The sequence below is a fragment of the Apostichopus japonicus genome, chromosome 11 (genome assembly GCF_037975245.1).
Source record: "Apostichopus japonicus isolate 1M-3 chromosome 11, ASM3797524v1, whole genome shotgun sequence".
Taxonomy (NCBI): domain Eukaryota; kingdom Metazoa; phylum Echinodermata; class Holothuroidea; order Aspidochirotida; family Stichopodidae; genus Apostichopus; species Apostichopus japonicus.
Window position 1 is genome coordinate 15,102,753 of NC_092571.1, and position 14,658 is coordinate 15,117,410.

A 14,658-nucleotide genomic window follows, 5' to 3' on the forward strand; every position below is an offset into this window, starting at 1 on the left:
ACAGATTATAAAAATATGAAATGCAAAAAGAAAATGGTTTAAGATCTGTGGATTCCATTAAGGAGAGCAGTCCTGGTGAGTTTTGTGGCTTATGATTAACTGTGGTTATTCCTGAAAGGTTGGGTCTGGGCTTGGAATGTTTTTCATACTTTTCAGTTGGGAGATGAGATGATTTAAAGGCTGGCTGTAATTCCCAATGTTAGCCAATGTTGTGGTGGCTGGCCCTGTTATGTTAATGATACCTGATTTATGTTCTGTGCACCCTGCAGTCTGCAATAAGGTAGCATACACTTACACTATACAATTGCCCCATTGACTTACACATTAAATCCTCAGAGTAATGTTGGTCCCTAAGTCTAGATAGAAGTTCTCTCTAGCTAAACCCTACCCATCACTGGATAGCTGACAAGTTGGCCATTCACGACATCATCAAGTGTCTGTATCATGACCGCGTATACTCACTCCGTTATTCGCTATGAGAACCTGAAGTTTTCGTCACTTGGAAAATACACCTCTTTAATACTCAGTAGTAAACAATTTTCGTATCCTGTTCCTCGGAGGTCTAAAGTGATCTAAAATTGTCTCAATTGACCCCAATTTTTGTACCACATGTACTTTAATTTGTGTTCTGTGACATCCAAGCCATTAAATGAAATGCAGATTTTAGTTTGATAACATATCGAAAAGATGTTCTCCTGATACTTTTTGGCCCTTTCCCTGAGGCAGGAGAACATTTGGGGTGGATTGTTGTAGACTACATGGAGTATGCCACGATAACATCATAAACTAATTTGCATATGTCATTAGGGTATGTGTTAGTGACAACTTTTAGTTTTAGCAATTCTATTTTGCTTTGTAAAATTCATACTAAAAGCTTTCGATATCTGCCGGTGATAGTTTGTTAAGCAATTTGATTCTGCTCAGTCACGCAATACTAATTGCCGGTTATAATTCCCAATAATTAGCCAGTTTGTCATGGCTTTCACTGCCGTTGTCACCCTTTGTTTTGTTCTGTACACCCTTACTATCTGTTACAGCTGAATAGCAATCTACCAAATGGGCATTTAGTGTTGTTGACATTTTAGTGCAGTAATTTCTTATTGATTTTCAAATATCACAAAAAAATTCTGAAAATGTTATATGTTCATATAGAAACAAACAACTCTACAATGGAATTGTTTTTACTCTGTGTAGCAAACTACCCAATTCTTGTTAGAATTGTCCGCTAGCAAAAGCATAATCATTACCTGAATTTTCCTCGTCCATTTACTGTCGGAGAAGATGTACACATTTGTGATATTAAAAATAAAAAAGTACAACTTAACCGAGCAATGGATGTATCAATGTGATTATGTATCTCAATGTTGTACTCTATATATATGAACAAACTAGTAGTTGTCATGAAAAACAAGAAATTGTGATTGATTTAATATATAATTGATGTCTCCTCATTAGTTATGTTTGATTGTTGGAGGCATGTGCATTATGGATTTGGGAGAGGGGATGGGTGGGGGAGGGGGATGATTCGAGTCATGTTTATTTTGTATTTTTGGGTTTGTCGTCGTTGCACTTTTGCTGTGTAATCCACTGATTTATCACCAAATAATTACATGAGAGGACTTTAGAATTGAAAAGTTGGAGTGCCGTGATGAAAAAGTGGGTTTAGGAAAGAGATATTTTGCAGGATATTAGCCATCAGAGACATGATATGGTTACCTTAGCATTCTGTTTCATATTTGTAAATCTCAAGAAAAGAGAGACCTCTTTTTTCTTATAATACATAAGAGTAGGAAAAGACTTTTGAAGGGTAATTTTGCTGTTCCAGGATTGAATTTGCCTTCTTCCAACTCATACTGTAAGTTTTATCTTTTTTTTTTTTGGTCATATTTGTAAATCTAAAAAAAAGAGACCTTTTTTTCTTATTACACATAAGAGTAGGACAAGGCATTTTGAAGGGTAATTTTACTGTTCCAGGCTTGAATTTGCCTTCTTCTAACTAATATTGTCATTTACAGCTCTATTAAATCTATTTTTTTTTCTGTTTTCTTTTTTCCCACCCTCTATCTTGTTTTAAACAGATAAAGATTGGAGATTTTGGTCTAATGAGAGCCTTACCTATAGAAGACACTACCTATGTTATGACTCAACATCACAAAGTACCGTTTGCATGGTAAGTAGCCGTTCTCAAACAGAACATTAACAGGAGCTGTTAATGTCAGTCAGTAATGAATGTAAATATTCCCCTCGCTATCGATCAATTCCTTCCGAAACCGGTTTGCTACGTTTGTTACATTCACGAACCGATGAATCGGAAAACGAACATTAAAAGCAGCATTAGCACAGTTTTTTGTTTTTTTTGTTTTTTTATGTGTAATTTCAAAATTTAAGAACTGCTGTTTGCTTATGGAGGCCATCTGTAAGTGCTTGGTGGTCTCATTCCAGTCATGCGGCAACCTCTGTCTGGTATAAAGCACATAAAGGGACTTCATTGCGTTTTCCAACATGGAAAGATCTGTTGGAATGAACGACATTGTTTTTTAACAATTATAAAAACTACATTAAAGGAAGGTTTGCCACTCAGGGAACATTCATTCATTCATTCATTCATTTGCATGGTTTAACCAGGGCAACATTTTTTTGGATGGTAGTCCGAGACGACCAAATTTCTCTATGGACAATAATCTGCCTTGGAGGCTGGCCGCTGGACGACTAGGTCACTTGCATAAAATTCAGGGTTGCATTGCAACTTAATCCCTCCGAATAGGTGACACAATTAATTGTTGTCACCCTCCATCTCACTTTGGAGATTCTGAAAATGGAACAAAAGTAGTGGCAGGCCTACTTTAGGATCCACCCAAGAGTGAGTTTCACTTGCCCCAAAGCTGTTGAACATTCATTCTTGGTTTAAAATTTTGCTACCGTTGGGACGACCAAAACAGATAGACTTGGTTGTCTGAGAAACAACCCGAAAAAAATCCAGAAAATTTGCCAGTTTGGTCGTTATTGCTCGTTAAGAACCCTGCTGTTCAACAACTTAATAGTTTGCCCAATCAACAGTAGCCAGATATATTACTCTATAACTCTTTTTGGTTTTGATGATAATCGTAACCTTTGCATTCATGATGGCGTGTGTGTGTGTGTGTGTGTGTGGGTGAGAGCGTTTGTGACGTCCAGCTTGTAAACACAATATCTCAAGAAGGGAAGGTCAGACCAGATTCATATTTGGTGTGTAGAAGTACCACATTGAGTTCAAGAAGTCTCTTGTTTTTGGTGGAGGTCAAAAGTCATTTGTGGTCACCAGGGGTGAAATTGTGAAACCTTGTAAACATGAAATCTCATGAGGGAAAGCTTGGATTGATCTCAGATTTAGTGTGTAGTTGTGACACGTTGAGTTCAAGACCCTTATTATGTTTGGTGGAGATCAAAGGTCATTTGGCATTACCAGGGGTCAAATTGTGGAAATCTTGTTTATACTTGGCATGTGCATGAATCATATTAAGAAGAAGTTTATTGTTTTAACGTGGAGGTTTAAAGGTCATCTGAGGTCCCCAGATGTCAAACACTGAAAACCTTGTAAACACTACATCTCAAGTTAGGAAGCATGTAGATTTCACTTGAGATGTATAGTGTTTACAAGTGGCATGCGCATGCGTTATATTGAATAGAAAAACTTAATTGCTTTTGGTAGAGGTCAAAGGTCATCTGGGTCACCAGTAGTCAAACTCTGGAAACCATTTAAACATGATACAGTAAGTGCTGTATCTCATGGTAGAAATCAGGACATTTATATTTGCTGTTTCTGGTGAATGGGCAGTAGTCTATTGCAATGAAGTAATCGAAACTTCAATGCATTTTTGCGTTCTGTTTTTTTTTTTTTTTAACCGTGCCATATCAAGATTGCAGTACCGCCCTAACGTCAATCCTCTAAATCGATTCCTCTTGGACTGCATCCCCTTCATTTCGAGAAAAGGCCTTCCGCGACTGACCGATGCAGCAAAAAAATTACCAAAAAATGATTGATGTGCTGACCTACTTGGCACTAATGATGGTGACATATTTCACTGTTTTTGCTCAATAATACAGATCACAACATTTTCAAAAAAATATGGGCAGTGATTTAATTTGTCTCGATATTATAAGGTCGCAGTTTGTTGAACATTGCGTTTTAACTCGATTAATATTAAACTCGCTGGATAGTAACGGTTATAAAATGGCAGACGGGAAAGTGAACGAGCAGAAAGGAAATGCTTAAATTTGCTTTGAAGCCAGGAAATTTGTCGACCAATTTGGATAAACTAGTGCTGCCTTACCAGGAAAGGAGTAGGTTTGGGGCGGGGGGAGGGGGAGGGAGAAGGTTGATACATTTTGTTTTAGATGGAGCATCTTCAATAGGTTAAATAGATTTTGTGCAAGTTTCTGATAACAATGCAGAAAAATATTTACGTATACGAAAATTACCGAGATGCTTCCAAACTACGGTACCGTACCTTGAGACATTTTTATGCTTTTTTTGCGTTTTGTGCCTTATTCCTAATTACGTGTTTCTCAAAAGAGTATTATTGACATACCAATCAAATCTGGGGTTCTCGATTAATTTTCTACAAGAGCTGGACAAAACAATTAATTGGAGCTAAGGGCGCCAGACAGAATCAAAATGCTTCCTATTATACCCTGATTGAGAAATTTACCGGTAAGATGTTTCAGGCTCGTAAAGGCCCCGTGAGCCAATTTACCAGACTAGTGTAAGATCATAGGCAATTTTTTTTTTTTTTTTTTTGCAGGTCAGATTGAAATATTTTGTAGACAGCCCATTCATGAACCCTTCACCTTTCATTTCATTTATTTCGTCTATACATAAGAACAATAGAACAAAGTGGTATAGTATAAATAGGACACTAGAAAAACAATAGTAACTGCATATTAACCTGAAGTCACTGTCATCCCCCTTTGTTATGAATAATGTTATGCCGATGACAAATCGGAAACTTATTTATCATTTATATGATAAGAAAGCGATGAAATACCATAAGGTGGTTGTGGTCTCATGTTTCAAGTCCCTCTCTTGCTTCCCTTACCTACAGGTGTGCTCCCGAAAGCCTGAAGCGGAAACAGTTCTCGCATGCCAGCGATGTGTGGATGTTCGGAGTCACGCTATGGGAAATATTTTCATACGGAGAGACGCCATGGCCTTTGAATAACGGTGCACAGGTAACTTGCTTTTTCGTTTTGTGTTTATTGGTTTTATATATATAGATATATGATTTTGTGTGTGAGGGTTAAATGACCTTATCAATTGGATTAAACAGGAAAATAAAATTTGTTACAAGGGGATGCGAAGACAGAATGTTCAACTTTGGTGATAAAGTATTTCGTTCCTGTGGGTTTATAAGTTTTGAACCAAACGAGTCTTGCAGTGACAACATTGCCCTCGATGTCTCTGTATGTCCATGTCCCAGTTGTTTTTCCATGTGCATACGAAGTGAAACTGCAAACTGGGACACTCTCTCACTGACAGTTGGTCACACCTCACCAAAATTCTAGTCCTTTGTAAAATAAAGAATATTGTCCAATAATGCGTTCGTTTTCAAGTTTCTCTTGTAAAGCAAAGGAAACTTACGAAAAGAATTTGGAGAAGAAAGGCTGGACAGCTTTTCAAAGAATAACAAAAAGATGGCAGAGGTGTCGTACAAAAGAACTTTGTCCAAAAGAAAAGCTGCAGCAGCTGCAAGAAAGCCCAGCAGCCAGGCTGCATCCATATTAGAACAATAGAGATGAGCAGTGCCTATTGTGTGAAACTGCAGAGTACAATAGATGATGTCATTAGCAGCCAGGCTGCATCAATATTAGAACAATAGAGATGAGCAGTGCCTATTGTGTGAAACTGCAGAGTACAATAGATGATGTCATTAGCAGCTAGGCTGCATCAATATTAGAACAATAGAGATTAGCAGTGCCTATTGTGTGAAACTGCAGAGTACAATAGATGATGTCATTAGCAGCCTGGCTGCAGGATGCTGCAGCCCCCCTCAACACCCTACTTTTGACGCAGTGCCTGAGTATTTAGGCCTTGAAATTTGTGTCATGTCATTTTTGTTGAAAGATAGTAAAGTGGACCATTAAAGAAATAATTTTGCAAGCGTGGCCCCTCCGCCACATTCAAGACCGTGTTTTCTTAACCTACGGGATACAGACTTCCAGGACGCTGTCTTGTTAAGCGTTGCCGTGTACCCCTCTGTTCATTGTAACATTCATCGGTCGAGAATTTGTACAGTTTTAACATCGGATAGGAATATTCTTGGACGGTGTCAACAGAGTAGCAATGACATGAGTCACAGCTTGAAATGCCCTTTTAGAAAGAACATGAGCAGAGGTTTAGACCTTTAGAACAACATATCACGATAAGTTACAACGAACTGACAAACAAACAAAAAAACTTGAGTCAATATCAAAGCTTGGCAGGCATCACTTGAAAGTGTTTGACTCGTTCGCCTTGTCGACTTTCTCACGGTCAATATAAATTACTTTCAACTTCTCATCCGACCGTGTGACGCGTGCCAGAAGTTTGTCAACACCCCTAGTGTTATCCTACACAAGACAATTACAGGGTAGGTGGGATGCAAAGTTTTAGTCACCTCCATTGTTAAAATCTTTAACCAAACATACTTCAATTTAATGTTCAATTTACTGGGAGGAAGCCGTGTAAACATCGGAACTTTACGGATCGGACATTTCGGGATGAGTCATATCCGTCTGGTTCTTGTTAGCGGTTGGGAGTGTTTATAAGAATGGAAGTCATACCCACTTTAGAGCCCAAACACAAAAAACATAGGGGACCATTAGAACCCTCTAATGAATCGACCGCAGAAAGCCGTTGACAATGTTGTATCGCATCCTGTATGTATCTGTAGAACTTCATACGTGGTATTGTAGAATCAGCTTGTTGAGTATAGGAACCCTATTGAAATTGTTGGATAAATACTTCTACATACATTAAACCCAAGACTGTTCATTCCGATAATTTGTAGATTTTGAAGAAGATTGACATAGAGGGAGAGAGACTAGTGAAGCCGGACGATTGCCCGGCCGGTGTTTATAGGATAATGCAACAGTGTTGGCAGGCCAACCCAGCAGACAGACCAGCCTTCGCATCACTCAAAGAGGACCTAACCACTGTAAGTATCAGCAGACCTGGACAAAGGTCAATGAGGCGTGTGGACAGACGATACATGGTATTCCGTAGATAAATATATTAAAAGGCGACACAAAGCAAAACCCAACCATCATTGGACTCATAGTCCAAGGATTGCTGGTTCGATTCATGCCTAGTTCATTATGTTGTGTCCTTGGGCAAGATGCTTTATCTCACTTGCCGCTCTCCACCCCTGGGGTTAAATGGGTACCTGTGAGGTAACTTGTCATTGGGCGCAGTACATAACTGCTGGCGACTGGAGGGATTGTCTCTGGGACAGGTTATCATTGACCAGGGGTAATATAACGTCTGTAAAGCGCTTTGAGACCTATTGCTGGTGTAAAGTTTATATAGAAATCAAATATTATTATGATTATTAGGTGATAGGCATCACTGGCATGAATAATTCTGTCAAACAGCTCTAAGAATAGTCTTATTCCTTTCTTTATCTTGGGAGATATCACAGAGTTTCAATATTTTTTCACACACAAGGCTGAAGACTTGATCAAGTCTAAATATAACATCATCGAGCCACATGTGCCTCAATTGTTTATGTCTCTTTTCCTTTATTTAATACAAAAGTTAATTTTTTGATGATTCCCTGAATCAAAAAATCAAAAAAATATTGAGGCTGTTTGCATGACCTAATTATATACCATTGGTTTCAGTGTCAAAACTGTGCACATGCTTCCTTGAAATCTGGTAAAAGACTAAGGCAATGTAAAAGGTTTCGTATATCCTAGTGACATTATGACATCGCAGATTTAAAAAATGACAGTTCCCAGACAAGACTCTTCCAGTAGTATATCTTCCAAACGGAACAAGATTTCTTCTAAGCTGGTTGGGAGAATTCTTCTTCACAAAGATCTCTGTCAGATAAAGCCAAAAGATGATAGTTGGGTGCTTGTTCCCTTTTAATTGATCATTACAATGGATATGGAACACAACAGATTGGTATAATATCAAAACATGTATCTAACAGGAAATCTTAATTTTCTTACCAACTACTAACCATCTATCCCACCCCCCCCATCCCCTGGCCCACATTCCCAAATTAGTGTTGTCATACCTCACACTGTAAGTACCACTTAAAATAACATTGATGTTATCCACGTAGCGATAGGAATGTTGCTATGTTGTGTGCCAGCTATTGTGTGCTACCTATTGGTCTCAGGTGGTAACGTACAAGGTTGAGGCACTGTCAGTACGGGATGAATGATGATTTTCCAGAATATATAAATCGTTCTCCGATAAGTAGCCACACCAATGAAAGAGGGAAAATTTATTGGGTGCTGTGCATTTGAAGTTAGGTTTCTAATATTGTAAGTCAATGTGAGTAAATGATTTTGAATATTGTTATAAACACAGCACACACAGACATACACAAATTATACAGTTCTTGCCACAAATATTTCCTTAAACCGTCCAAACTATATACCCATCCTTTGCTCCCATGGTATAATCGCTTTGGTCGATGCAGAATTAGTTTATGTGCTAATTCGGTGCTATCTTTTTTTTAATCCTTCTCCTTTTCTGTATCACTTGTATTTCCTCTTTGAATCGCTTAGAAAACAGAGGTTGAGCTTGTAAGTATACAAAGCGGAGAAGCAATCGATTTTCCTCAAAGAGCGTTAATAAAAGTCGACTATGTTTTTACTTTTCCACCTCTAAATTGTTCACCGATTCATTTCTCTCATTTCTACGGGCATGCCATCAAGAAATTACGTTTGTTTCTAATCGGACTCATCTCTAAAATAAATTTTTTCACATTTTTAAGAAGAATATCGCCATAAGGCTCTAGCAGTTCTGTTTCAGTTTAACTTGTTTCGTTTTAAAAGATGCATTTTCATCCGCTCCTGCTAGTCAAATCACGTCGGGTGTGTTTCGTTTGCCACGTTAAAAACAGAAGTGAAAAGTTTCGTTTTTTAATTGTTTTTTGTTTCAAAGATGCATGCTCTTTCAGTTTCTCTTCAAGCCACGGTAACGGTTTGTTGGCAAGTTATTAAAAGTACTTCACACCTTCACGCAGTATTTTTTCACATCTGAAGGAGACCATCGTCATAAACTTGTTCCGAGTTCTGTTTCGATGGTGCTACACGTTTCGTTTCAAGACTCGCGTCCTCGCGCTTACTCTTACATGTTCAGTGTTTGCCAGATTAAACAGCATTTGTTATGAGTTACAATGTCACTTGTGCAGTAGTCGAGGTGTGTGCAGTCTATACACCTTTAGATAATCATGCTCTTTGCAACAATTTTGCCTATTAACACAACAAAAACACTGCACATGCTGAATGAGCAATAACATACTTGTTTCATCACTGTACAGTCTGTGTAAAACAAACGCCAGTCGCTCTGTTTTGTATCGACGACAGTAGCATTAGCCTGGTGGGGGGATTGTATGGTGTTTCGTATATATTTTGTACTTTTTTTTAATTTTTGTTCATTTCTTTTGAAACATTTATTTTCTGGGTCTTACTACAAGTGCACACTGCACTGCCAGCCTCCTTGAACAAGCTATGAAATGTTAATACCAGCCATAGTCAATATGTTAATCAATTGGTGAAGGATTTATGAAATTAAGAAGCTCATGATCCCTTGTGAGCATTTATATAAACAAAAGAACATCCAGGAAGTCACTAATCTGCCGATCGTAGTCGTGGATTAACTCTTGGGTAAAACCTCCGACTCATTAAGAATGCGCAGACAAGCTTTTGTGAATTTCACCTTACACAGTTACTCTGAATTTCAAAAATCCCCACTGATGGAACATTGCATGTGATTATGACACAGTTTGTGTGATTCTGCTTTCAAACGTATGAATGAAACCATGGTTAGAGCTCTATGGCATTAACCTATATAGTCTTTGACTTAACTCCTATTGGGAGCTTTAAAACAAAATATTTCAGAATTGTTCCATTGGTTTTATTTGTATTCGGGTGGATAAATTTCCTCTTGGCATTTAATCCTTTTCCGTAAAATTTAAAATTTTAGGTAAAATTTAAAAAAAATCCCCTAAAATTTTAATTCCTTCTGTAATAATTCTGGATCACTGGAATAATTACAATTCTGTAATGTTCTCTTAGGAGAGTTATTAAACTTCATAAGGACCTCCTCCACGAGAGTGCTAACATCATTCTGTAACATAGTGTAAAATGAGCAAACAGACCTTGAAAAACTCAAGCAGTTGTTGTGTTCCTAAAGTGGAGTATGTAAAGTGGAGTACAGTACTTGGAGGGATGAAGGCCTCCTCGATTCTTGAGTTGCTATGGAAATTATGATCCAAAACTTCACATATCACAGAGGAGTGCATCCTGATTAGGAGATATGTACTAGTATTAAAAAGTAAAGTCTGTTATACTTTTTAGTAAAACATTTAGGTGGTTATCATCTCGAGAATAGAATGGGAAAAAAAGTCAATGTTTTGTTTGGTGAGTACTGCTGATAACCAATTGAAGTTTCTTTAAAGAGGCGAGAGGATACGGTTTTGAGTAAAATCATCAGCATATTTTTTTAATTTTTTTTTTTCAACGTTTCTGCTGTTCACACAACTAACGGTGCCACGACAACAACCAAAAAGGCAACCTGCCCCTGGTTACAGAATTTTGACGAGTTACTTTTATGTTGGTCTTAGAATCACATTTTTGAAATTAGTTTTTCTCAGCTGGACGAGGTATACGATGCAGTCTCTCTTTATCTAGGGAAGTCGTTTATCGAGGGCAGGGTTTAATATCTGGGATAGTTTTAGTACCGAGTTGATGGCTTGTTGGATTGAAAGTGTGCTCGTAACTACTGTATAGTCAAGCAGTAGTCGAAGATTCATCTCGTAAATCAAGCCTTAATGGATTGCAAGGTTGGAATGCTTGGAAGTTTTTCCTCAAAGATTCATGTTTAAAGTGCAGTACCCTCTCGAAATAGTAACATGGTTCCTGGAAAATATTCGTGAGAAATTCTGCTATTAAGAAGGATCAGTATTAGTAACGTAATGTTTGAATGGATTAATTTCCAAGAAGAACCTGATGTTGTGTACTTTGAAACCAAGAAATGCATTCCTCTGAAGTCCGATGACTTGTAGTGCATTTTGTAGGTGTAAAACTAAATGAATCAATTGTTCAGCTGCAAAATTAGAGGCAGTTGCATGTTCGCTTAGCAATCAATAAATTAAGAAAAAGAAAAGACAAATTATGCATTGAAATTTGAAGCTATAATGGAAGTATTCTTAAATTGATTTGTTTTGGATTTCTTTCATTTATTGGTTATTTATTTATTTTTAAGTTTTCATATATATATATATATATATACAATATATAGATATATAAATATATTCAATATATATATATATATAGATGTATATATCGATATAGATATATATATAGATATATATTATTTTTTTTTGATTGACTAATTTTTGTAATTAATTTATTTAACTTTTATCATATTATCTCAACTTAAAACTATGATAGCAGATGAACTGAAATGTGGTTTTAAATGAAAAAAAAACTGAAATGTTTTTTTCTAGGTGGGGGGTGGGGGAGGAGGAGGTAGGTGAGGTGTTTGTTTTGTTTGTACAATAATCGCTTTAAAAAGGAACCATTTGAAGTTTAAATACTTTATAAATATATATAAAGTACTTTTTTATTTTTTATTTATTTCTTTTGTAATATATATATATATTTTATTAATTAATTTATTCATTCATTCATTCGTTGATGATTGATTCATTGATTCATTCATTGGACTTATTTAATTGATTTATTTACTTATTTATCTCTTTATTCTTTAATAATCAGATGCATCCTCTTGAAATGAGAGCCATACAGACCTTGAAGTTGGAGGAATCAGATAAACTGGACCTGGAAGAGGGAGATGTTGTAACGGTCATCGAAGGAAGGTTTGTCAAAATTTGTCAGCTAAATTTGCTTTGACGGTCATCAACGCTGGCTTCCTACGTTTTAGCAGTGGGCTTAAATATTTATTGGGTGTTTGTTTGTTGGGCTTTATTGGGCTTGTTGTTGTTGGGCTTTATTGGGCTTATTGGGCTTAAATGTTTATGTGGGCTTAAATATTTTCCCCGACAATGAAGAGGGTCACCTTAATGTACCGTACACCTAACGTGGGAAATGCACAGATTGCTTGTGGCCCGCACGCCAATTCTCTGCGACTCCGAACTCTATTGATACGGCCCACGGAACCTTACAATATCTAAACTGGTCAAAAAATCGTGAAACATGGAGGGGTTTGCCAAAAGGTCCTACTTGTGATGCCATATTTCAACATTGCAGATGCACAATCAGCATGTAGAAAATTACAGATCTTTGATTAGGTTCCATATATTGTAATATTTCCATTTCTGTTACGCGAATAGTTGCATCTTTAATCAGACAATAATTTATCATTCACATTTCTGTTTTGTGCATATACATAGCAGATTTGAGGGATCTCAATTTGGTCTCTTGTAATACACTGTGATTCCTGTACAAAAGAGACTGCTTTACATCTATGGACGTCAATAGCAATTCGACTATTTTTTCGCAAAATTTTGCGATGCGCTTACCAGATAAATGTTATGACCCACAGATACAAAGTATGATTGTGTCTTGCAAGAGCAATCTCTGGCCATCACTCCTGACTTATCAGTCAATGAACTATTTACTTTTTGACAAGTATTGTTCTCTTCAAGTGATTGAACTCATCAATTACAAGCCCAGAAGGTTTTGTTTTGCTTACTTCATTTCACGACATGTTTACCTGCTGAAAACATTATTTCATGATATAGTGTTTTAACTTCGAGAAATTTGTATCAGGTTCAGTTTTATTTCCATTTCACCAAAGGTCGAAACTTGTAAAACCAGTGATATTGTCGTGGAAATGGTAGATTGAGTTTATGATGCACGCGAAGTCTGCAATAGTTGTGTGGAGGTCAATAGAAGTCACAACCCTAAAAACTTGGTAAAATTGATTTCCCAAGAGAATGGGCTGGATAAAATCAGATCAGATTTTGTTTGTTTCCAAGATAAAAAAAAATAAGACAAAAAACATTAAATGAATAACTCTAATATTTTAAAGTTTATAACAAATAGTCTCTGCAGTTAGTTTGTAGAAACTATCTTAAATTAGAGAAATGTGGGCACAAAGCTTGATTTAATCACTGTTTGCTAAACCCCCCAAAATATGATTCAATCTTCAAAATCGTGATTTAATTTCTTCTTTTGACTTTTCAGTGCCGATCAAGCTTGGTGGAAGGGCCAAAACAGGAGAACTCGAAAAGTTGGTAAATTCCCACGGAAGATAGTGACCTCGTTGTCGGGTACGTTGAGTACGGTCGATATCAGCATACCGATCAGAAATAGTTTCATCCATGCTGGCCATGGTGGAATAGACGGCGACACCTGGGGGCAGCCAGAGAGAATCGACGAGTGAGTAAAGAAAACAACAATTTTGAATTTGAAGCTGAAGCATTTTGGGCCAGCCAGAGACAAAATTCTACCATTCAACCACATTGGTGTATTTTTAGACATATAATTCCACAATAGGGTGTCGTATGACCCTAGACCATGCATTGTAAAGAAAAGTGGGCAGTTGCCATCACCTCCCCGGAAAGTTTCAACAACGAGATTACTGGAAGAAATTAAAGGTGTTGTGGTGTTACCAGGGGCAGACTGGGGCACAAACTTCCCCCAGCTAAGTCAGCCAACAGCTGGTGCAGGTGCCTTGAAAGAAGCGCTGCATTCGGTACCATGGTGTACACTAGCACCTTTTCGTAATTCAACACCATCGACACCTACTCCTTTGGCGACAGCCGCAAAACTTATTTCAAGCCAGTGGGTCAATCCACCCCTGGAACTGATCCACCTCTGGATCCACCCCTTCATGTGACATTAAACTTTTCTAGAGAACCTGTTCTTCGGATATCGTTAGAATTTTACCGTAAAAAGCTTGGTGTACTTTTGTCACTCCCTACCTCTCTTTACTCTCTTCAGTTTATTGATGATGCCGATGCAGCCTCCAGACGATATCGGAGAAGACCAACTGCCAGAAGATCTAAAACCTGCCCTGATGCTCACAGACAAAACAAAAAGTAAGAGTAAGAGAAAAAAAGAATAATTAAAATAAAAAAAATAAAAATTAATTCCCTGTAGTAACTTAAATTTGAGGGCAGTCATGTATAGTTTAGAACATTTTAGTGTAACTGTACATCCAAAAGTCCATTTTGCCATAAATCGTCCTTGCCACTGATTAATATAAAGTGCTTTTTTTTTGTTGAATTTGTTTCAGTCTGGAGGTTCCATTTTAGACCCTTAAATCCTTAATTAAAGGAAATACTGGGCAGATGCAAGTGAAACCTGTTATTCATTAATCCACCATGTTGATATGTTAATGTAATATGTTAATGTTAATATGAATCCACCATGTTAATACCAGGAAGTGGAAATAAGATTAGGCAAGCTAATGGAACCTCTGGGAGTTGGTCA

General features: G+C 37.2%; 1 protein-coding gene across 7 annotated transcripts in view; it reads left to right on the top strand.

Annotated features, from left to right (window-relative positions):
• Window positions 1–14,658, top strand: part of LOC139975527 (uncharacterized) — a 71,600-nt gene that overhangs the window by 50,758 nt on the left and 6,184 nt on the right. For 6 of the 7 annotated variants that reach the window (XM_071983519.1, XM_071983520.1, XM_071983524.1 and 3 more), the window contains 7 exons: window positions 2,079–2,170; window positions 5,082–5,208; window positions 7,026–7,172; window positions 8,758–8,775; window positions 11,977–12,077; window positions 13,408–13,602; window positions 14,167–14,264. In XM_071983519.1, coding sequence (XP_071839620.1) covers window positions 2,079–2,170; window positions 5,082–5,208; window positions 7,026–7,172; window positions 8,758–8,775; window positions 11,977–12,077; window positions 13,408–13,602; window positions 14,167–14,264 — 778 coding nt within the window. The remainder of the gene's footprint in view (window positions 1–2,078; window positions 2,171–5,081; window positions 5,209–7,025; window positions 7,173–8,757; window positions 8,776–11,976; window positions 12,078–13,407; window positions 13,603–14,166; window positions 14,265–14,658) is intronic. The other variant, XM_071983521.1, reaches the window with a different exon arrangement.